This window comes from Stegodyphus dumicola, chromosome 12 (assembly GCF_044657685.1).
Source record: "Stegodyphus dumicola isolate Sdum_Otavi_A_Nest chromosome 12, ASM4465768v1".
NCBI classification, from domain to species: domain Eukaryota; kingdom Metazoa; phylum Arthropoda; class Arachnida; order Araneae; family Eresidae; genus Stegodyphus; species Stegodyphus dumicola.
The window spans coordinates 57,251,077-57,275,894 of record NC_140779.1 but is presented as its reverse complement, the minus strand read 5'-3'; the positions used below and the strand labels follow the sequence as shown (position 1 = coordinate 57,275,894).

Below are 24,818 nucleotides of genomic sequence, written 5' to 3'. Positions count from 1 at the left end.
ATATGATGTACATATTGAAATGTCAAAAGCATTATTTAGCCAAAAAATCTAAAGAATGGCTACAATCTATCCCCTCCTCTTTTTCCAGTTACGCCTGACTATTCGGAATTTTTCAGATAGTCGGCAATTTCCAAGTATGCCAGTTAGTTAAGCTTTTACTGTTAAAGGATGACTGCATGAAGCAGTGTCTTCCAATTTCAGAAATGTTCCTCTTTTTGCTTATTTTTACTTAAATTACTTTGCTTGCAATATCTGTTAAGGGAAAACTGTTATACAATGAAAATTTAGAAATTGTTCAAATTATTTAAATATGAGTGGAAAAATAAATTGTATTTATTTTTAGATGTCAAGCAAATATAGTAAATACGGCTTATTATTATTTATTTTCTCTATTTTGATCTGAAATTTCATCATTATATCTTGTAATATAGTTTATTTCTGCGTAATTTTTTCTTTCTCTCATTGTAAACTAGTCCTGTAAATTGAACTGTTATTTAAAATGTAATTGTTTTCCATGGTTGAATAATGCTCATTCTCTGTGGAGAACTGTTATATGTATATAATGTTTGGGAAATTGACCAGATTTTGAAACACAAAACAGTAGAAGAATGCAGTCATGGCAGGTTTTCAAATATTCATTTAATTGCAGTTAAACATTTTGCAGCCACAAACAGTTTATTGCATTAATTGTGCTTGTTGCAGAATGCAATATTTATATTTTTGATACTGTTGGGACAGGAAGAAAGCAATGTCGCAACATCTTAGTGGCAAAGAGAAGCAGAAGTGCTTAGTTATTCAGTAGAAGCTTAGTTTAAGAGGAAGTTTTCAGTTTGAATTAGCTACATCATCATCGTTATGTAAAAGTCGTGTAATATGGGTTAATCTAGAAATGACACAGTCCAGAAAAGTTTATTATAATCAATTGAGATTTTTAAAGCAGAAAGAGGAAATACCAAATTAAAATAAAGAATTAAAGGGCTATTGCTAGTTTGTTATGATTTTGATTTACCTATTTTTTTATCATGTAGATATAAAGTAAGAAATTTAAAACTAATATTTCACAAAGACCAGAATTTGAAATTAATTTGTTTTATATATATTTTTCTTTCAGTACACCTCATGCCCATTTAGATTTTGAAGGTCGAGGTGGTGATGATTTTGCAGCAGATGTAAGCCAAATTTTGATGCAGAGCTGCAATAATGAAAAATTAATTGATATGAAATCTCTTTGTGTAATTCCTGGGCAGCAAGTTTGGGTGTTGTATGTTGATATTCTGGTATGTAATAAATTAGTATTATGTTAAGAGTTTATTATACTGTATTTTCTCAGGTATTTTCCCTTTTGTTTACTAATTTTATTGTCTGAAAATCGAGAGAGGAAAATTATGTGAGTATTTAATTTCCAAAGGGCATAATAAAAGGGTTGCAGTAAGAGCATAATAAATGTAAATTAGTCGTGAATAAACTACTGCTATTATCTTAATATTATTTCTTTAAATGAAACCTGCATTCTAATTAGAATGCATAGTAATATTAACATTACAATATCTTATTAGATATCTAATAAGATTAGTTTCAACTTTCCTGTAATTTAAATCTTGCACGATCCTTGTGTTATCTACTGCTACTGTCCAAGCCTCAAATTATTAATTCTGTCCAAATTAATATCCACATTATCTCCTACAGCTTGCAAATTGTCACTGTCTTCATCATTAAGTACACCATTAAGTTTGTGTTCCCACATGTAATTATCTTCAGAGCCATTGAGAGCCTTTGATATCCATGTTTTCTTGAAGCTTTTCATTATGATTGTTTTATTGATCAGAGCTTTTTATTAATCGGAGCCCATGCACCCAAAATATGAGCAAATCAATTCAGTCACTGGATTTTTCTGGTTCTAGAAAAATTGTGTGATCCTGCTTATATTGATTCATCATAAAACTTTTGAAGTCTATGGATGGTTTATTCACTGATACGCTCAGTGGTTGCAGAAGCGATTCAAGTTTTCTTGGAATACTGAGAGAAACAGTCTTTTAAAACAGTCTTTTAGTTCTGTATTTGCTTTTTTACATCTTCTGTTAGATGGCAATAGAATCTGTTCAAGACTGTTTTTTGTAGCAATTTTTTATGAGGGTTCTATGTTAAATTGAGTTTCTCTTTCATTACTCAGATTTTCTCATATACCCTAAATGTGATATTGCTAGGAAGTTTTTATTTAAACACTGTGAAAGATGCCAATTTTTATCATCAATAGTCATTGCTAACATTATTGTGCAGCGAACCATTTTCTGCTCTTGTAACTTTTACTAACACAGATGATGTCTCCTTTTGATCAACCGTAGTGTTCTTAGGCATGCCAAAAGGTAGTGGAGTTTGATACGCGTTTCCTCTATCTGAAACCGTAATCATAATCTTTTCTTTGGTATATTAATTTTAAATATTCTTAAAGAAATAAATAGAACTCTGAAATTGAATATTTAATTACACTCATGTATAATGAAATTGGTGCATTTTCATAAAGAATGAAAATTGTGTACAAGGAAAGAAGCAATAGATTGATTTAAAACTCTATGAACATGATGATGGAAATGAATGGCTATTACATGTGATTGAAAAAGCAGAGCAGCATAACAATTATAGAGGTGTCTGTGATATGCAGTCCTGCCATCTTGAGTAGTGTTTGCAGCTATTTACTGCTGCAATGCATGATGTTATTTGGTTTGTCAGAGTAAACAAATGCCTGATATTGGTCTGGAGTAAATGGACCACATGGATAGAGTTGCTCAAATCTAGATTTTGTGGCAAAATGGTAGTTGGCACTGTAGTTGCTCTGTTGAAAGTTACAGTCCTAGGGAGGCTGTAAAGCATGTAAAACAGTCATAGGCAAGCTGAGCTGTTAGGAAAAGAATTATTAGATTGGAAAATTTCACCTGCAATCCTGGCCAAGAATGTAAGCGCATAGGGCTGTAGGTTCTCATTCATTTAATGTTGTGTATGTTTTCTGTGTAACATTACAACTAGGGGAGATTGACTACCTTAGTATATGGATCTCCAGACCTTTATGCTTATAATAGTGAAACACATTACATGTATGCTAAGTTCAAATTGAATCATTGACCATCGATGTTGATTGGAAAGTATGATATCAGGAAAAAGAGTTAATGCTACAAAGGAGATTTTAAAATTATACTAATAAGAATATGATAAAAAATGCTTTATTAAAAACAGCTGTATGTAATTAATCAAATAAGAATGAATGCATTTGAAAATATGTGCTTAAAATAAAAATATTTACAAATCAATCGTATTGTGAATCTTTAATTTTGTACTAACATGGCAATTAAATTAATTTGCATTAGCTTAAAAATGGATTAATTTGTTTTAGCATAAAAATGGAAAATCATTTGCTTTTTTTATTTTAATTAAGCGTTGAAAGACAAATGCTGTTATAGTAATTATAAAAAGTAATTTTTCAGAGTTGTTTGTTTTTGTGTACATCTTTTTAGCCCTATACAGGGTTCGTACGGTCCTTAAGAGTCCTTAAATTTTTTGGAATCGATTTTTGGTCCTTAAAAGTCCTTAATTTTGGCCAAAATCAGCAGAAGGTCCTTAATTTTAATCATCTGAAATTTCTGTCTGTTTTTACGACTGCCATTTTGAGTGTGAATTAGCATTTGAGGAATATTTTTGGCGATTCACTGACATATATGGTTATCTTTTGAATGAGTTCTTGTTTTATAATTTGTTTCTATTTCTGATATAAATAATGGGATACTCGAGTTTCCAAGCAAGAAGTGAAACATAAGCATTTCGAAATTCATTTTTTCTAATAAAGAGCTCTTAAACAACTTTTTGCTTTTGGGGATGTGAATTCTTTTATTAAACAGTTCTAAATTTTGCAACTTGTCAACATTTTGGGGATTTTAAGATCAGTTTCTATAGAAAATTTTTAATTCCGAGATCTAAGAACTTTTCAACGATTGTTTTCAAAACATCATAGCATTGATAAATTTCATTAAAATAATGGTAATATTTTGAAATTATATTTAAAAAATAACATTAAAATAAAAAATTTTTATTTTTCACTGTCATATTATAAAGTTTCATTTTGGCAACTTCTTATACAATATTTTGAATCTGAAAAATAAACAAGGTATAATGCTATAAAGCATAATCTATGAAACAGCTCTTAGGAAAAGCAAAATTAGCTACGTAATTAAAAAGTCTTTTTAATTTTTTTCATAGTAAGCGGTTTCCATGTAATTGTCTCAGAATATTCAAAATTCTCAGAATATGCATCAGTTTTCTCTGTAAAATCTATTTTACCCTTTTTCCCTTTTTTTTTTTCCAAAATATTTCTGCCTTTTTGCTGTTACAGAAGAATTAGTAGGGATAATTTTTCTTTAGTATTTAGACACTGCAGCTTGGAAAGTTTAGAAGGATTTGAAGGTAAGATTTATAGACTCACGATTCTTGAAAATTCGAGAAATATGTGACAAAATGAAAAATGTCTCCATGGTATCAATACATAATGGATGTATTTTACAGAAAGTTTGTGATGAATTTCTTACTTTTTGGAGAACGCCAGAAGAACAATGAAAACATAATATTTGAATGTTTTACTCCTGATACTAGAGTCATTTTCTTAACGTAAGAAAATAAAGGGAAGATAAAGAGCCACTTTCTTTATCTTCCCTTTATTTTCTCTACTTTTCACTAGACATAAGCATGGAAAATATCAAAAATGCTTCTAATCTTATCACTTGGGCAGGCATTATAGAGATTTTTTTATTAATAGAGAAATTGAAAACTTGCAATTTAAAATATTCATCTAATATGTCTTAATGCATCATACACAGAGCTGGCACTAAACGTTTTCCCACTTAATGCGGTCTCTATGGATCCTAAATTCTGCTGCCTAGTGCCTTTCTAAATTCTGCTTCCAATGCCTGCTCTAAATTCTAAAAGTTTTGCTATTTCTAGATTTTTTTGTTCGGTATGGCACTAAATTCTAAAAATTCTGCCACACCAGCTCTGTAATTGGCCTTTACCATATATATTTCATATTTCCCCTGAATGTTCATATTACTAAAGAAATAAGATTAGCTACTTTTTCTATACATTCTAAATGCATTTAGTGTTTTTTAGAATAATAGAAATCCGTAATTAAATCCAAAAATTCTAAAATGGAAAGAAAACATGTTGAAGAAAGAATAAAGAAAAATTATTCTTCAAAGCTATGTGCAGTTATTATTATGTAAATTACCCAATTGTTTATGATTTTAGCCTTTACTATAATTTTCCATTTCTATTTCCTCATATGATAGAGTTACTGAGCCAGATTAAATTTTAATTAAATTTTATTATCTTTTACCACTAGTCTGCATTTTTAGTTTGAATTTGATTGTTCTTGTTTAATTACGTCACCGTGAGCTGTAATTGATTTTGTTAGCATCAGAAAATAGCTTTATTTTCCAATTTCTTTTTAAATAACATGCTTATTTAAACCTTAACAGGCTTATTTAAACCTTTGTCTGATATGTAGTTAATTTCAGACATAGCAGATCAAGTAAATCCTCATAGGTGTACTGTGGGAAGGTTGACAAGTTAGGAGATAAAGCACGCAGGAACTAGCAAGAGTATTGGTTTGCATATTGAGACAAATTTCCAATTGTTAGAAAAGATGCTTAAAGAGAAGGAAATCGATATAAACTAGCCAATATGTTTGGGAAGGCTAAATTGAAATCACGGATAAATATTTTGTTGAGTGTTCTTGTTACAAAACATAAATGTTTTGTACCTTTTAATGTGTAAATATCCTAATATTGTTTAAGAATCAATGTCATAAATTACATGTATTTTAAACTGTGAAATTTTATTAGATTTTGATTTTAATAGGGCTTTTTAACAAACATTGTTAAAAAATAAAATTTAATAGTGGCCATGTAAATCCATAATGACTAAGGTTACCTAATTTAATTATTTATAGCTAACTGCTTAACCCTTAAAAATTATCTCTACATATTAAAGTGAATTATTGCCTTTCATTAATAATCACACTGTGGTCACAAGATAAAACACAAAAATGTAAAAATTCAAGTAAAACTTGTTCTTTGCACCTAGTGAGACTTAAAATGATACAAAACAACTTATCACTTCTGGTGCTTTGGAACCTTAAAGTACACTAACTGAGTTACAACCCCTGGGACTCTGCACAAAGCTATGACACTAACTGCATTAAACAGATCCTAAGTAACTTTCAACGCTTGTCAACCATGCCTACATCAGGCCTTTCAGGTTTGTTCTAATCAGCAGGTCTCTCTCTAGACAAGCAGCAGCAGTGACAGCATTCAGTCTTTTGTTATGAATCATGCTGATTATGATTGTACTTCTCATTTTAACCTATGCCATTTGACGTAAAATCTGCCTGCTATTTACTAAACCTTTAGGCTGACTAAGTATGTGACAAAATGAGACATAAAAAAAATCAACATAAAGCTAACTATTAGTAAAAAGTAAGTGTCACTTATCTTCTTTCAAATATGTCCAATTATTATAATTGTAAAATATTTAATGCTACTTGATAAATTGCATAAAGTTTATTTTATTCTCAAGCTTATTAATAATTATAGTAATTAATTCATGTTTAGTAATAGTGCATATTACTTAGGGATCTATTTTATTTTTAAGATGGTATTACAAAAATGAAATTCAGGCATAGAATAATATTTTTAATTGAATTTATTCAGATCCCATTTGCTCAAAGGTCCTTAATTTTCTTCATTAATGGTCCTTAAAAGTACTTAAAAGTCCTTAAAAGTACTTAATTTCTGTGTGCAGAAATGTGTATGAACCCTGTGTATAGTTTCATGTTTTTGTATCATGTTTTTCTAAATAAATGTTAATATGTTGATTTTAATGAGGTTGTCCAAGTCCTTGCTGTTGAAGAAATAATTTCTAGATCTGCCTTAGCTAATTAATATATTATTTGTCTTATCAGTTTCTAATTTTAGGTTTTCTTCAGATGACTACTTCATCATCTTAATTTTTTTTAATGAAAACCCATATTTCCAAACTCAATTCTCTTTTACATAAATTTTCATTGATTGTAATGCATCCTTTAACATTAATCTAAGGTTAAAGTTTTTAACTAAAGTAATGATCTCTTCATGATTTTGATCTTTTTCAACATCACTGATCGGTATTAAATCGATTTTGTTAAATCCTGCCTTCTATTAGATTTTAATGGTTTCTGGTATCCAACATCTTCATCAGAAATACTCATAAATTTCTCTCCTTATGATGTGGGATCATATAAAACTTTTAAAAAAAGTATGAAATGTGTATTTTAGACAACATGCCACACCAATGCAATTTGTGCTATAAAGATTTGATACTATGCTATTTAGTTTTATCATCAACAAGTATCAGATGTGCCCAAATAATAAATTGGAAAAGTGTGTGCCTAGTGTTTCATTGTTGTGTTCTATATGTTGAAATTTGTACCAAATAAAGAGCATTGGCAGACAGCATTAATTTTTTTATTTTCATTTGAAGAAAACTGCTGCTGAATCATACCGATTACTTTGAGAAGCTTATAGTGAACATGCTCCAATGCAAGACACGTGTGAACGATGGTTTTGGTGTTTCAAAAGTTGTGAGTTCGATGTTGTAAGCAAGGAATGTGGAAATCTGAAGATGTGAACTTGCATTGTTGGATAAAGAATGATTCACAAACACAAATTCAACTTGCCAAACAATTGGGTCCAGTTGATGGGGGTACCATATTAGTTGAATGACAGGTAAATGGAAAAGTGCAAAAATACATTTGACATTTTGCTTGCTTGGTATGAAAGACAGTCGTTTTTGCACCGTATAGTTACAAGGGATGAAAAGTGGATTTATTTTGAGAATACCAAGCACAGAAAATCATTGGTACACCCAGGCACACCATCCACATCAACTGCAAGGCCGAATCGCTTTGGGTGAAAGATGATACCCTGTGTTTGGTAAGACCACAGGGGCACGGTCTACGACAAGCTCTTAAAACCTGGGGAAATGGTTAATACAGTAAGACCCCGCTTAACGCGGGGGATACGTTCCATCAAAGTAGAGCGTAATGCGAAACAGCGCTAAACGAGGCTATCTTTACATGTAAATATTGGGGTTAGGGGAAGATGGCTAGGAAATTGGTTAGGTATTAAATTTAAAAAGTATGTTTTTTTAATAAAAATAAAACCAAACATTTATTTCTTAAAGCCCAAATTAATACCACATTATTATTTCTTGAAAAAAAAAAAAAAAAAAGAATATTCTTAAAAAAAAACAAATACAATTCTCAGTCAGTCATATTTAGTTAGCCTTCTGCGTTTTCAGTGTTCTGCCTTTTTGTGACAAAAGCATCTAATGTGGTTTGCCTTTTTCTTTTGCGTTGTTCTCTTAAAAGTTCTTCATAAACGGATAGAGCATCTCTAACACCACGCCTTACTTTTGAGCTCCTGTCAAAATTCAGATCATTTTCAATGAATTGATCCATTATTTCAGTTATGGTAGACAAACTCCTTTTTACAAATGCCATCGAAAGTTCTTTTTGCTCTTCTTCTGAATCACTGCTGTCAACATTTTTGTTTTCTTCTTGTTCAGTTAATTCCTTGAGCTCATCATTAGAAAGACTAGCCGCTGCTTCTTGAATTATTTCTTCGACATCTTCCACATTTACCCCTTCAAAATATGTCTGTACAATACCGCACCAAACAAGAAATACAAGTACACTCTTTCGGATATGTATTTGAAACCTATCGCTGCATAATATTTCGTGGAATCCCCGTATGCTGCGAGCGATTTCGTGGAATACCCGGGTTGAAATAAAAGAGCGCTAAACCGAAACAGCACTAAACGAAACAGCGTTAAGCGGGGTCTTACTGTACTGAACATTACCAACAACCATTGACTGATTTGAACCGTTTACTGCTTGAAGAAAGATCAGAATACCGAAAGAAGCAAAACAAAGTTATTTTTCTTAATGGCAGTGCTCCATCACATACAGCAAAACTGGTTCGCAGCATGTTGGAAGCACTCAGCTGGGAAGTTCTATTCCATGTGGCTTACTTACCAGACTTGGCTCCTTCCGATTATCACTTGTTTACATCGATGGGTCATGCACTTGCTGAGCAGGACTTTAATTGGTATGAAGATGTGAAAAAATAATGAATGGTTCACAGCGAAAGGGAAAAATTTTTGCTGATGTGGTATTCGCAAATTGCCTGAAAGATAGAAAAAATATATAGCAGGTGATGGAGCATGCTTTGAATAAAGCAATTTCTATCATTCTTCCAAATTTAACATGTTTTTTGTAGGCAAAAAAAATCTGCATTTCATACTTGTACACCTGGTAAAAGATGTAAAGAATTTTTATTGTTTTTTAGGTTTTAGGATACAGTGGAAATCTTATTGATGCAGCATCTATAGCTACCAAAGCTGCTTTGTATGATACTAAGTAAATATTTTTTGGTTCAATTTTCCTTTAATGTTTCATGAAATAATGCTATTTATTTATGAAATCAAATATTGATTATTTGAAATTTCAGAATCCAAACTGTAAATGTTAAACATGGTGAGAATGAACCTGAAATAGAAGTATCTGATGATCCATATGATGTGTTTTCTTTAGATGTATCAAATTTGCCTTTGCTCATCACTTTATTTAGGGTAATTATTTTTTATATAGTTATTTTGTTTGACTTGTTTGTAAGTTTTTATAGTACTTTTGTGAAGTAAAATTTTGTGGAAAAAAATCTATTTTTCTTTTGTTTTACTGTTTTTTCTTTGATGTCTGAAATTGTGCTTATTTTTTACTTATGTTTTGCTAATTTATAATTAGATATGTGTTTTATGCATATTTTCTTGATAAACATTTGAGTCGCCTTATGAATTTATCCATTGTGTTAGAACAAGAATCAGTTTTTCCGTTCTTGTGTGTGAATTTTTTTATTGTCTTGTTCATTGCTGTTGTTTGTCAGTGTTGAACAGTTGCATCACTAATTAACTGCTTTCCTTACATATTTTTTGAAAAAAATTGTGAAAAATCATCATTTTTTAAAATTTTATTATTAAATGCAAAGAAATGAAACAAAACAAAATATGTAGGATTTAAGTTGAATTTTTATTTTATTACAGGTGTAAAAGCATTTAGATTTAACATTAGTTTACTATCCCTAGTTATCTCGGGCAAATGGAAAAAAGTTAAATATTAGCCTTTGTATGATAGTTTTTGAAACAAGGGACAACACAAAGTGATACCTGACATTCTGTACACTGATATCTGGTCTCTATTCTTACTGGCTTACCTCTGTAATCTCTTTTACGGGAGCACAGAGTACACTGTCTCGTTGGATTTGATTTTTTTTCAATAGCAGGAATAACATCTGGAAAATGCCTTGAGGTTAACTTGAGTGGTGAAGGACTAATGCTGGATCTTCCTGATGTCACAGAAAACTCGTCACAATGATTTTCTGAAATTAGGTTTTTTAGTCAGTTCTATTCGAAATTGTTTTGGTGATTGTGAACCTCTTGCTTTACAGTACAAGATGTAGGAATTCCACAAGGCCAAATCCAATAAATGGAAGAAAATCTTCTTATAATATTTTTCCCTCTTTTTCTGGATGTAGAATAAACACCTAAATGCTGGTTGACTTTATCTACACCACCCATTTTGTCATTGTAGTCAACTACACATGTAGGCCTGGACTTCGTCTCTCCCCATTTATTTTTCACATCCTGCATTTCAATTGTATGTATTGTGGAAATTAGACTAACATCCTTTATCCTTTTTATCTTTCCATTTCATTACAGTTAATTTCCCTCTGTGATATCCAATAATTTCTCCTTTTTTCAATTTTTTTGTCTTAATATCTTGAGGTAAATCTTTTCTATTCAATCAGAGTGTTCTGCACACATCAGTCTTCCTTTTGACTAACGTTTCAGCCAGACCTGGTGGGTTATAAAAATTGTCCATGGTAAGACAATATCCTTTGTCCAGTAGTGGTTTTGTAAGAGTCATCACAATTCGGGCTGACATAGGAAGCTCATTGAATGAATTATCGAAATTAATTCCCTTCCCACTGTATATAATGGCATTCCACACGTACCTACTCTTAGAGTCGCATAGTAAGAAACTCTTTATTACAAATCGCGCTGTTTTCAAAGGGATGTACTGCACCCACCCAAGTCTTCCTTTATAAAGAAGTAAACTTTCATATATTGTTATATCTCATTCGGGTATAATCGTACTCTGAAACTTCTCAAGTAAATGTTGAAGAATCAGTCGTATCTTATTTAGTTTGGGACAAGGATGTGTACTTGCATCATATGCATCATTGTTGCTGAAGTGCAAGTTTTGCTTTATCTGACAAAATCGTCTGTGTGACATTGATTTTGAAAAAAATGGCATATTCAACAACTGATTTTTACTCCAATAATTTTACAGATCTGGTTTTTTTATAACACCTTGGACAACAGAAAAAACTCTGATTTCATTTTGAGAAGTAAAACACCGTGGTTTTGAATGTGATCTACAAGCACATTCTTCTGCATATCAATTTGTTTCGGTTGTAATAATGCCGATCAATTCATTATCAAAATATTTATCGAAAAATTCAAAACATTATGGATATCAATATTGAAATTCATACCTGCATTGGTAGTAAAAGCAAAACGAGCAGGTTCAGGTGGCAACTTCGTTTTTTGAATTGTACACTATTGAAGAGCTGTCGGCAAATTGTCTGAATCACTTGAATTGTCATTTTCAATAAGGCTACATACAAAAGGATCACTTCCACTATTTTCAATGTCCACCTCTTCATAATCACTATCTCAAAAATCATTTTTATTTTTGCTATCTTGCATCATCGCCATTATTTTACCTTTTTTCAACGCAACTATCCTTTTTTGTACATTACTAACCCACAAGCCGACATATACTATACGATAGGGTAACATGTGACCAATCCCGTCAAAAGAACCTCAAAACCAATGAAACTTGGCAAACTGCCAGTTAAAGCTGAATATTTCCTTTTATTTCCTCTAGGCCGAGTAAAACCGTGATAAAACAAATCACACTGACAAATTCTGCTTCACCCGAGTTTTCTCAGGATAATAATGAGCTGCAATATAATATATATATACGAACTGGAGATAATTCAGGATAATCAGGCAAGCGGTTAATATTTTAGTAATTTTAAGACCAACCATGTCATGAAAATTTTTATTTAATGATTTGTGAACTTTGTGATGATTTCTTGAACAGATATAGTTTTATCATACCATTGAAATAATAATAATATATTAAAATTACATTAGTTTTGAAAACATAGCATGAATATAAAACTTTTCTATTTTCCACTTTCATGTTCAGAAATTTCTGAATTGAGTTCCTTTAAGCAGAAGTTACCTTAAATTTCTTTTCTGTATTTCTCTTTTTCATGTGTTTCAAAATATTCAGATTTATGTCATTCTCATGAAGTTAGCAGATATGGTAAAGGCTCTTTATAAGCTGATAAGGGAATGGTAATACTTTCAATTATTAAAGCAATCACCAAGCAATGATTTTGCACACAGTAGTAGAGTTGCAGGGCTATCATCCACTATGCAACTTACCACTGTTGCCTGTGCTTGATTGGTGCTATGCTCAAATAATTTGGAATTTAAAATGCAAAGCCATCTTCAATAACTTCCACTTTTGCTTAAGCTACATTGATGAATGAATGACATACCATGCCACCAACATGGCAGATGAAGAATTCAGTCCAGTGTGTGTCAAAGCTTAAAAATGGGGGTGATGGTCTGCTGAGTCATCACACTGGTAGCTGATTTTAGAATTTTAGTATCTTTTCATAGTGGGAAGTAGAAAGCACATAGATGAAATGGGCAGTCTTCCTTGATACATTGCTTTCAAATCTTTGCTCAATGGATTGGATTAAAGGGATGGCTCTGTAACTTCATTAATGCTGCCAGTTAATAAAGTCAGTGTTATGTTGGGCATTGACATTAATTGCTTGAATCTACGTACTAGTAGAGTTGGCTCCTTTAACCAAGATCTCGCAGAAAGAATTCTGTGCATACCTTGCAGCATTCTTTATATTATATATATTTTTCTACATCAACCTTGCAGAAAGAATTCTCTCAAATGCACTGCTGTTTGTCTGTGAGCACAACTACCAGCAAATTTTCTGGATGTTCAGTGTAACCATTTCATTGAGTCAAACTATTCATGATGATATTCAGATTATCAGTGAGGTACCAAGAGAACTAAGTTGTGCATACATCAATGAAAGTATCCTTAATAGTTGGATTGCATTTAATGCAAAACCACATTGGAGCGCATATACTCTTATGCTGAAAAAAGCCATCTTCTTCAAGGTGGCAGATGGATCAATGCTGCTTATGTAAACTCAAAGAAATATGTTGGCCGTAGTGAGCCATCTTGCGTTAAAAAGTTTCCCAGAACTTTGCATTACCAGATTCATTGGTGAATCTACACATTCGTTAACTTCTTCCTTGCATTCTGCTACTAGTACCCTTACCTCTGAAAATTGCATAGCCTTTTACTTGTCACTATCAAGCCAATTAATTTTGGACAATGTAGAACTGGGACTGAAGCCCTATCACAAGTTTTTTAGGTTCCATTGTACACCTACTTTTGTTTTTTACTGTCCAGAATAATCCTTCTGTAACTGAACCAAATGTAACATTGTAAGACATCTTTTCGCATGGACATTACATTACAATTAAGGTCTTTGGCCTACCAGTAAAGGGGCAGTTTGCTGTCTATCTATTTGAACATATATTTCACTGATTTAATTGATTGATACTTGTGCAGGAGGGCAGCCAATGAACTGAGCTATCGAGGGTCATGATAGAGGGCTGAGACCATGTAATTAAATTACTATTCGTATTAAGGGTTACTTAAGGTAACAAGAGTATCTCTTACTAATGGTATCAAGAGTTAACATTAATTGAATCTTTTTAGCTAAAGCTTCAAATGAATCATACCACTGATACTTCCTTGCATCTCATCCTAATTTTAAAATTGAAGTACACCACAAAATTGTGGAAATTGTTGAAAACTAATCTATGAAGATAACTAAACTGTGTTTTTTGTTTCCATTGCTCATGGATATGAGACAGTTTCCCTTAAAATGTCCTCTATGGAGGTGTGTCTCCCCATAGGCAGATAACCCTTGAGTTACTTCACCTGAATTAACCAACTAACCAATACCCTGAAGAGGATTTGGGGAGATTGCGTCAGTTGCTGTGTCTGATTGTTGTATGCAGATTTTAATGGCTGCAATAGAGGAGAATATTGTGCTAGAAATATAACATTTTCTAATTGTTGTGCTTGTGAATGAATGTAAATCTTCCAGTTTGCAAGCTGTCTATTATGAATATTTTACAGTAAATATATTTACAAAAATTTAGTAAAAAGAAGAGAAAACTTGAAAAAATAAACGTGTTTTTACGGGAAATTGTTTAATGTTGAGCCAAAGGTGTGTGTGTGGGGGGATAAGCTTGAATATGCCAATATAATGTTGAAAATGCATGGCATGTCTTAGGAAAAAGTCAGTAACTTTTTAACAGAAAATGTAGCTGAATCTAAATGTAACATTAACTCCTCTTCTCACATGGACAGTATATTGTAATAACATCTCTTGGCCTGCCAGTAATGGAGTACATCACTTTGTCTCTACTCAAAGTCATATTTCAGGGATTCTGTTGATATGTGTTGTGCATGAAGGTAGACAATAGCTGATGTCATTACCCCACGCAGCAAGAAACTGGATTACGCAGTCTCTATGCATGCTATTGCAGTTTATCAGTGCATTGCCAGCTCAGTCCCTACAAACCAGCATCAATTTAATAATAAAATTTAAGTTGTATATATTTTATGGTGGTAAAATCAACATATTATGATTATTTTTTTTACAGAGATAGTAATTTCTTTGAGTATATGCAGAAGTATTTTTAAAGTTTTGTTAGTTTCTGAGGAAAATAGTATATTGAAATATTTTATTATAATATGGAAATTTAAAGTAAAAGTGGCAAATTTCAAGGCTTTTGCAGGAAATTAAGATAAAATAAAAATTAAAAAAAAAAGGGGGGGAAGAGTGATATAAGTCAATATACAACTTTTGAGAGGTAGTTACCAATTATTACAATTATACTATTTTTATTTTTTGCTCCACCTTAGTTTGCAGTATTTGTATGATTCTATACCATGATGCAATATCAAATTATATTATTAACAAAAGCCACTTTATACTAGCATGTCTATATATTTCTTTCTTTTTTTCAGTCAAGTTTTTTTTCCTGTACTGTCAAAAATTTTTATACCTTGTTTTTTACTTTAGTTTCTATGTCTATAAATTGTCAAAAAACTGTGCTACCTGTTGTGGTACTTGAATTTCAGTTTTACTGAATGTATTCTAATTAAAGATTTAACTTGTGTTGCACTTTAAATTTTAATCTAATAATTAACATTTCAAGGTTGGCAGTGAATTCATTGTTGATGCTACTAGTGAAGAAGAAGCTTGTAGCAAATGCAAACTTGTTCTTGCAGTTTCTTTAACTGATACAGTACTATTGAAACAAATAAGTGGTCCTGGTTGTTTGCATCTTGAGAGTATTAAAGATAGCACTGAGGTAAGTTCTTTGTTCTGTTTGTGAGACTAACTTCTTCTTTATATCATATCCTCCAAAAAGTATTGAAATACACACACACACACATAAAAAAAAAAAAAAAAAAAATTAAAAAAAAAAATAAATAAATAAAATATTGCGTAAGAATATTCTGGGGTTGCAAAAACTGTTTTCTGCTTTAAATGTGAACTTTATGTTCACAAAAGGAAATTATTGTTTATTTTCCTACTGTTTTGATGTATAAAGTATGAAAAAATTCTTTTTTAAATTATCTTCCACTTGTGGGACCAGTTAAAAAAACTGAGATATTCAGTTGAGGGGAAAGAACTTATGATAGTGATACTGTACACTAGTCTATTGTGACAGTAATAAATAATTTATTACTTTATAGCACCTCTTGAGGTCTTAATTCAATAAAATTTTCAGTATGTATATATTTATTCACTTCCTTTTTAATTCTTTCAGCTCTGTGGATCTATGTATGAATTTATGCACACCCATTCCATATACAGTCAAAAGTCGTTAATTCGGACACCCATAATCCGGACCTCAAAGCTAAAATCTTTCTGCGCATGTGCCGCATTGATGCATGCGCATAGACGTTTTATTCGTGCGCCCAAGACATTTACGACTGCGCATATGCGTCTGCGCAAGTGCAGAATACGTTTTCGCATGCGCGTTACGGATGGTATAAGCTAAAATTATCTAATTATTTATTTCAGTTAATGTTGATGATTGCGTTGTTCCTTAATCTTCGAATTGGATCCGGCTTATTATTTTTTGCAGACTGTAAGATCAATTTTCTAAAAGTAAGCTTGAACTTTTGATTATGCCAAATAGAATTTCCGATGCTGGAGCTCCCAAAGGATCTAGAAAACGAAAGTATGTTTCGATGTCCATCAAACAAAAAACGACAAAAAACGAATTGCTACAAAAAATGGATAAAGGCATATTCTTTGTTTATCTAACGGTTCCGAAATCTGTTTATCAATTTCACGCTGCTCTGCGCGGGGGGGGAGGGGGAGATGTCGCGGCGCCCAATGAACTGGAAGTTGATTTGTCAACACTATCCTTATCTTCAGAGCAGATGTTTTTATTTTATTCGGCTTATAATTCCTTACTAAATGTAGTATTTAATTTCGATGTACTCCGTCTTTGATATGATTTAAATTAAATTCCTCATCATTATAAATACAACGAATACAAATCAAATAGTTTTCTGGTTGCAATTTTCTAATTTCGGCTATGCGTAAGGTATGCTTTACGCATCCGCGCGTTGAAAGAAATGTTTAATAAAGTAAACAAATAATTAGGCTTCTTTTTTGGTAAATTTTGATACCCTTTAGATCATAATTGCTCATTATTTTATAAATTACGGTTTCATATTTTTAATTTTATAATTTCTGCGTGCCATCTTACCAGATTTAAACTGATGATCTATAATCCGGAAAAATCGATAATCCGGAATCACCGAAGTCCTGACAAGTCCGGATTAAAGACTTTTGACTGTATTAATGAATTTTTGTATGCATTAAATATGAAAAATGTTTGCATGCCTATCTGTAAAATTCCAGGTATATGTAGTTGGAAGATCCCTCTGCTATTCTGTGTTTGACTATGGCATTTCCATCAAAGAGGATGACATCTACATTATTATTGTTGAGATTTTGAGCCTTCTTTGCTAGTTTATCTGCATTCTCATTACCTGTGATGTTGACATACACTGGCAACCATTGAAAAATGCAAATTTTTTTCCTAATTTTTGAAGCTGATTTAGGGCTTTTTAGTCACAGAAGAGTCCTATTGCTTGCTCAGAAAGGGAAAGGGTCAACTGTCATGCAGGTCAAGTGTAATGCATGTCAAGTCCCTCCACTATTACCAGAGGCTCACAAGTGAAGTCAAAGACTGTGGCTCCAGTGCCAATTTTGTGTTAATAAGTAGTATTGCCAGGATAAGTCAGAAATACTCCATATTCTCCATTAGTGGTTGTTTCATCAGATGAACCATCTGTATAAGAGTGTGCCAGGATTGCTATGCTACTTGGAAAACCAGAAAAAGGTCAGGCAATTTAAAAATTGACCAAAAAAGTCAGGGAATTTCATACCAGGATCCCCCAAAAAGGGGAAGTTCTGCTCCAGCATTGGAAGTAGTCACTTGGGGAATTATGTATCGCATGAGCATCATTTGGCCAGCTGGTGTAGAGTCAATTTTCGCAGCTGCAATCAAATTGTCTTTTAGAAAGGCAAAGCAAGTTTCCAGCAACTTTCATTTCCAGTAACCTCGAGAATTGAGAGACTTGCATGTGCAGTGCATGTTGAACTAAAGGAAATACTGTTCCATTCTTGTAATGAAATCAGTTTAATCCTAGTATGTGGTTCACAGGGAATTTGGCAACATTATGATGAGCAGTAAATATGTCATTTTGGTATTAGCAACAATTTTCAGAATTGTGCCGAGGCTGTAGCGTGTACTAGGATTTTACTTCGAAATCTTTAAAGCATTTTTTGTTCTTTTTAATAAATGCATCATTTGTCATTTTGCAGTAAAATAAAAAATAGTAATCAGTCATCTAATCTAACTATTTAATATAATTATATTTGCCAAAATATCATTGATTATTGTAATTCAATTTTTAAGTAATTAACTTTATTTTAATGTTATTCATACCATTTAATGTGGCTTCTTCTGTCTAAATTTATTTAGTATTAGTTAATAATACTTTCAAATTTCAGGCAGTTTTCTCTGGCATAATCCTGAAACTAATTATAGCAATATGACAACATACTATCATGAAATTTAATGCACATATTTTTTGCTTATGTATGCTGCTAAATAAACATAAAATACCTGAATTTGTTTTAAACACCATTAAATATATTTCGGTCATTTTGTAATCCAGATTGAGCAGATTCTAATCTCAATCTTCAGTGGAGAAAACAACTCCTGTTATAGCTATAATAGTAATGCTTTGGAAATTATATATTATGTGCATATGTTATATATAAGTCATATGTAATTGCCAAATTTTTGTGTTTTCATGTGGTACCATAATTAATTTACCTCTCAGTACAGCCCGCGTGCATTATGTAGATAGACTGGAATTCTCTTAAAACATACCTGGAAAAGTCAGGGAGTTTCATTCTGTTGTTTCAATGGCAACCCTGGTGTGCAAAGTTCTCTTTTGAATACTGTTCAATGGTCATGATCCCTTTCTCTTATGTTTTGCTCTTGATAGATGGAAACTTTATTGTTATCAGGCTGAGAACTGCTCAAATATTTTTGTCAAATTGCATAGGAGATGATCTTTACAGTTAGGTGTTTAATACACTGAAATGTTACTAGCTGGTACTAGTTGAATTAAAATCGCTACCTAGTAACCAATCTGTAATCACTACCTGTTTTCTTAAAATTTCCAATGCACAAGAGCTTTTGTAAACTTTTTCTTAAGTGATAAAATGTAAAGAAAATACAGAGTAGAAACATGTAGATAAAATTCAATAGTAGAATTAGAATTTAGACATTTAAAAAGAAAAGTTTAAAATACTGTGAAGAGAGTCTCATGCTGTCTCAAGACTTCAACCAACATTTGAACAAAAAAATCTGTTAGAACAGGAGATGAGGTGGTCACCATCTATGAAGCTAGAATTGCAGAGGGGACACTCATGACTGTATAATTATATAAATCCTCACCAATGTTTACGTTCATATTATTTAATGGGTAACATGTTCTTATCCTCTTCATGGTTTCATTTGGTGTTCCTTGTAACTATTCCTGGACATGCTTTTTTGGGACAGAGGATCAAATCATCAAATTGTTAGCATGTATGTGTATAAATTCATCCTCATCTCCTAACATATATATATTATTGATCATTGATACAGACATTAAAAAGACAATGGCTGATCACTGCATCCTGAAAAGGCTGGATTGCAAACCACTAAAGTTGTTTGCAATAAGATTGGCCAGTAAAGCTGCTGATTCCATTTTAGCATATTTTTTTATACTCCCAGAGTGAAAAATTTGTTGAGCTGAAGTGTCTTTCAAATGCAGTCATATGATCTTTGATATCAACAAAAACTGCAGCTGCATATCAATCAGCCTTACCTTAAAATAGTCTTTATTTTCTGGCTAATAACTGCAGTATGCTGCTCAGTTGATCGATGTTGTCTAAAGCATGCTTGAGAAGGATGCGGTGAGCTATGAAATTTGAGAGCCCATTTATGTCTGTTCACCATCATTTTTTTGGATTATTTTTTGAGAATTCTGGCTTATGGGATAGGTTTGGAACACTTAAGGCATCCTGATGGATGGTGATTCATATTTCAAATTTTTAAATTTGTAAAACAAGGTTTGTACATTCTTAAAAGTCCTTAGGTTTTTTGCAATCAATTTTTGGTTCTTAAAAGTCCTTAATTTTGGCCAAACACTGCAGAAAGCCCTTAATTTTAATCTTGAATTTCTGTCTGTTTATATCAGGGTTGCCACGCTACCTGGAAAACCGGAAAAAGTCAGGGAATTCGGAAATTGACCAAAAAATTGAGGGAAAAGTCAGGGAATTTTAAGTGTTTTAGTCAAAATCTGGAAAAGTCAGGGAATTTCATACAACGAACCCGCCAAAAAAGGCGAGTTTTGCGCCGACGTCGGAAGAGATCACTTTTTTGGCGAATTGTGTATCACGTGAGTGTCATTCGGGCAGCTGGCATAGAGCCAATTTTCGCATCTCCAATGTGATTGTCTTTTAGAAAGGCAAATCAAGTTTCCCGCAACTTTTGGTTTCCTCGAGAATCGCATGTGCAGTGCATGAACTAAAGAAAGTACCTGTTCTCGTATAAAACAAAATGGGTTTAATCCTAGTATACGGTACCATGAAGGTTAGAATAAAAAAATATGTATTGTAAAGAAAGAAAACCTCTCTGCAACAGACGTTGCTCCGTTCCATCATAGAGGGAAACAGCTGTGCGTGCGCGATATATATGTCGCCAAAGCTCGAAACCGGTGTCGAAGTTCGAGTTATCAAGAATTCATAAAATTAATATCGTTTAAAATTTCTTTAAACTCTAATCTAAAGGAAAAGAAAATATCTTTTGGCACAAGTAAATTAATTCATGGATTAGTTATTTGGGGGGGGGGGAACTACGAAAATCCGTTTTTAAAATTATTGCGAAAAATCCAAGAAAAAAACGTTCTTTGATAAAATGTTTCTTCTTGGATTTTTCGCTATAAATTAAAAATGGATTTTCGTAGCTTTCTTTTTTGTCAAAGAACGTTTCTTCTTAACATGTATTTCTCAATTTCCTGTACACATCGCGGAGAGGGAAATTCTGGCCGCCAGGTTCCGTCGCCAAATCCCTTAGCAAATTTTCCCTCCGCTTTCTAGCCGCGTAATAGCATTTACATGTATGGAACCTTTTCTTCTTTGCATAGATGTTCTTTGGTTAAAATAATCTCCATGTATGGTACAGTGAGATTTGGCGACATGATGATGAGCAGTAAACGAGTCATTTTGTTCTTGGCGGCAATTTTCAAAATCGTGCGAAGGCCGTACCGTGTGCTAGGATTTTACCGCAAAATCTTTTTTTTTTTTCTTTTCTTTTTAATAAATACTTTGCATTTTGCAGTAAAATAAAAAAATAGTAATCAGTCATCTAGGCTAACCATGTAATATAACTATATTCGCTAAAATATCGTTGATTATTCTAATTCAATTTTTAAGCAATTATCTTTATTTTTATGTTATTCATATCATTTAATGTTGCTTCTTCCCTCTAAATTTATTTATCATTAGTAAATAATATTTCCAAATTTCAAGAAATTTTCTCTGGCATAATCCTGAAATTAATTCTAGCAGTATGATGACATCACGAAATTTAATGCACGTATTTTTTCCTTATGTATGCTGCGAAATAAATATAAAATGCCTCAATTTAGTAAAAAAATATCATTAAATAGATTTCTTTCTTTCATTTAGCTGCAGAATGTCTGCAAAAAAAGCCTTATTTTATTCCAGATTGGGAAGATTCTAATCTCAATCTTCAGTGGAGAAAACAACTCCTATTATAATCAGAGTCGTAGCTAGGGTTTTCAGCGCCCAGGGACAACTGAAGATTTTGCGCCCCCTACTGCTTGTCAAGGATGGAAAACATTTAATTCTAAAATGTCGTAACATCAGTTTGGCGCCCCTTGGATTCTGCGCCCGGGGACAGATGCCCCCCTCTAGCTAAGCCCCTGATTATAATTATATTTGTGTTTTCAAGTGTTAAGGTGCCTTTCAAGAAGACACATCACACAAATTAAATTTACCTAAAATCTAACCTAACTTTTAGCATTGCGTTGTGATTTATAAGAACCAGATTAGCCTCATGTTGAACTGGTAATGATCATGAGTAATAATTAAATAAAACGTACAATAGTTATCCAATGTATATATCTTACATTTTATTAAGTTTCTTAAGTGGAAAAGTAAACAAAATTATCAAAAAAAGTGTACCAAGAATAATTAAGAATAAATGTCCTCTGAGATTTATTGAATAATTAAGTGAATTTCCTACACAGTACAAGTAATACCATAATTAATTTACCTCTTAGCATAGCCAACGTACATTACGCGGATAGACTGGAATTTTCTCGTAACATACCTGGAAAATGACCTGGAAAAGTCAGGGAATTTCATTCTCCTGTTTGAGTGGCAACCCTGTGATAGTTCCTTAATTTTATTCATTAAAAGTACTTAATTTTCATGTGCAAAAATGTAAAATATTGTCTTAAAGTATATACAGTACAAAGTCCATAATCCGGACTCGTCTGGACTTTGGCGATTTCAGATTAGAGGTTGTTCGGGATTATAGATCATCAATTTAAATCTGGTAAGATGACATGCAGAAATTATACAATTAAAAATATAAAACTATAACTTATGAAATAAAGAGCAATTATGATCTAAAGGGTATCAAAATTTACAAAAAAAAAAAAAAAAAAAAAAAAAAAAAGCTTAATATTTATTTGTTTACTTTATTAATCATTTCTTTCAATGTAAGTTGTTTAAGTTGCTTCTTTTTTTGTGCTAATACTTTCTCTTTAATTCTATAAACAGACATAATTCCTTGTTTATTTACAAAGTTACACTGTTCAAGTCTTGTAATTGCTGTGTCGAGAATACCGACTGACTTGTCAATTGAAATTTTTTCGTTTTCAATAACCTCTCTGTCACTTTCTTCACTATTGGAAGTGCGCATGGGTAAACGCTTTATGCACATGTGTAGCAGATGCGCACATTAAAAGCGCATGCGTAAGTTTATGGCTTTGAGGTCCGGATAATGGACATCCAGATTACGGACTTTGTACTGTATTCCTGTATAGTAGCTTGGTATTAAATCAAAATACATTTTCATTAATAAATCATTCCATCTCAGCTGAAGTCAATAATCTATATAAATTAATTTCTATAAATTAATTCTCTGAAAACACAAAAATTGCATAAAATATCAAAGCACGTAGCTTTAATTACTAGAAATAGCTTATGTCCTGTGTAAACCAATTAATGTTATTCATTGAATTCCATAACAAGGGCACAAGGGAAAAATAATTAAAATTTAAATAAATCAATCACCAATTCTCAAAATACGAGTTCAAAATTAAAAAATTATGCCTAACTTAAGAGGCTAACTATCAAATAAACCTTAAAACTTAATCATATTTATTAAATCAAGACCACAATAATCACAATTTAGTCTAATATATTCCATTGCTCATATTCAATGAATGCATGAATTCCAAAGAAATTAACTTAATAAATCACAGTAACTCATATGCAAGACTTATCATTTTAAAAACATTTTTAAATGTTTCAGTTAAATATAATGTTAGGTAACTTTTATGGAAATTTTATCAGTAATTTTCAAGGCTTTCCATTCATACTTTAATTCGTTATCAAATTACTTAAAGAATTCCAGTTTCTGAATTCTTTAAAAAAAAAATAAATAAAAAAATAAGTAAATGCACTTTGAAGCACGTGTAATCAGGTTAACCTTTGGTATCAGGATTCTGCTGAACATTCAGAATACCATTTCACTTACTAGTCTTCAAATTCATTGACAAAAGAGTTTTATCAGTGTGTAATAAACCTACAATCAGATAGCTGGCAGGAAGTCATGCACAATGGTGGCAGTTATAAGAAATCATAGCTATACTATTTCATGTAGTCTTCTCCTTTCTTTCTTGACTAAAATCAGGTAGAAACTTAGCACCCACCTGATTGCTAAGTTTTAACAACTATTTTTTCATCATTTGTTTTCATATTTCTCTATAATTTGATGTCATAAGCAATTGTCATATTTTGTTGACGTCAACTATGTGTTATTTAATCCCTGTCCCATCCTGTATGTTAAATAAATTATATGGAACTGTTTTTACAATAAGTAAGTTTGTCATGTAAATTAAATTATTGTTTATTAATTCTTTTAGGAGTTGTATTTAAAAGTTGATTTACATAAGTTTTTTCCAGGCTGGTCAAGAATTAGGTTTGGCTCTTCAGAAGAAATTATTGGAAGTATTACAATTAGAAAAAAATGTTGCTCAAAAAACAAAATGTTTGATGTGATAAAAGCTTTGTTCAATGAATATGTAAATATTATATATAATAAAAATTTTTTATAATATGTATTTTGGGATGTTTTTTAAGGAGAATGAGGTTTTTTACAATATATATATATATATATTTGTTTTTCATTGTAAATGAGGGTTTTTTTTTTTTACAATATTGTGTTTTTGTTCGTTGGGTAAAACATAATTGTATCTATATATGCAGTTAATATTTTTCATAATAATCTTTTATGTTCTACATTAAATGACTTTAACTGTAATGCAAGTAGATTTAATATATTCTTAGTAGTTAGGGACTTTTAGTACTACTTGTTGTATTTGAATGATTGCTGAAATGAACAGTCATTTAGTGAGCATTGACTGCATGTATAATACATAGAAAATATATCTAGATATAACAAATTGTTCATGATTGAGATTGCACCTCATTAAATTTGAAATTATATTTGGAAAATAACAGGCATACAGATGCACCTTTTGCTGACACAAAATTTTTGTCCTTGCATTGTTATTAATATCTCAGTAA

General features: G+C 31.7%; 1 protein-coding gene across 2 annotated transcripts in view; it reads left to right on the top strand.

Annotated features, from left to right (window-relative positions):
- The window catches only part of LOC118202678 (exosome complex component RRP42-like), a 52,381-nt gene extending 28,029 nt beyond the window's left edge, over positions 1-24,352 (top strand). The window contains exons 4-8 of one of the 2 annotated variants that reach the window (XM_035374854.2): positions 1,112-1,277; positions 9,426-9,496; positions 9,588-9,708; positions 15,541-15,696; positions 24,195-24,352. In XM_035374854.2, the coding sequence (XP_035230745.2) occupies positions 1,112-1,277; positions 9,426-9,496; positions 9,588-9,708; positions 15,541-15,696; positions 24,195-24,290 (610 nt within the window). In that variant the 3' untranslated portion in view covers positions 24,291-24,352. Of the gene's footprint in view, positions 1-1,111; positions 1,278-9,425; positions 9,497-9,587; positions 9,709-15,540; positions 15,697-24,184 lie in introns of both variants that reach the window. The other variant, XM_085827737.1, reaches the window with a different exon arrangement.
- Positions 24,353-24,818: the final 466 nt, after the last annotated feature.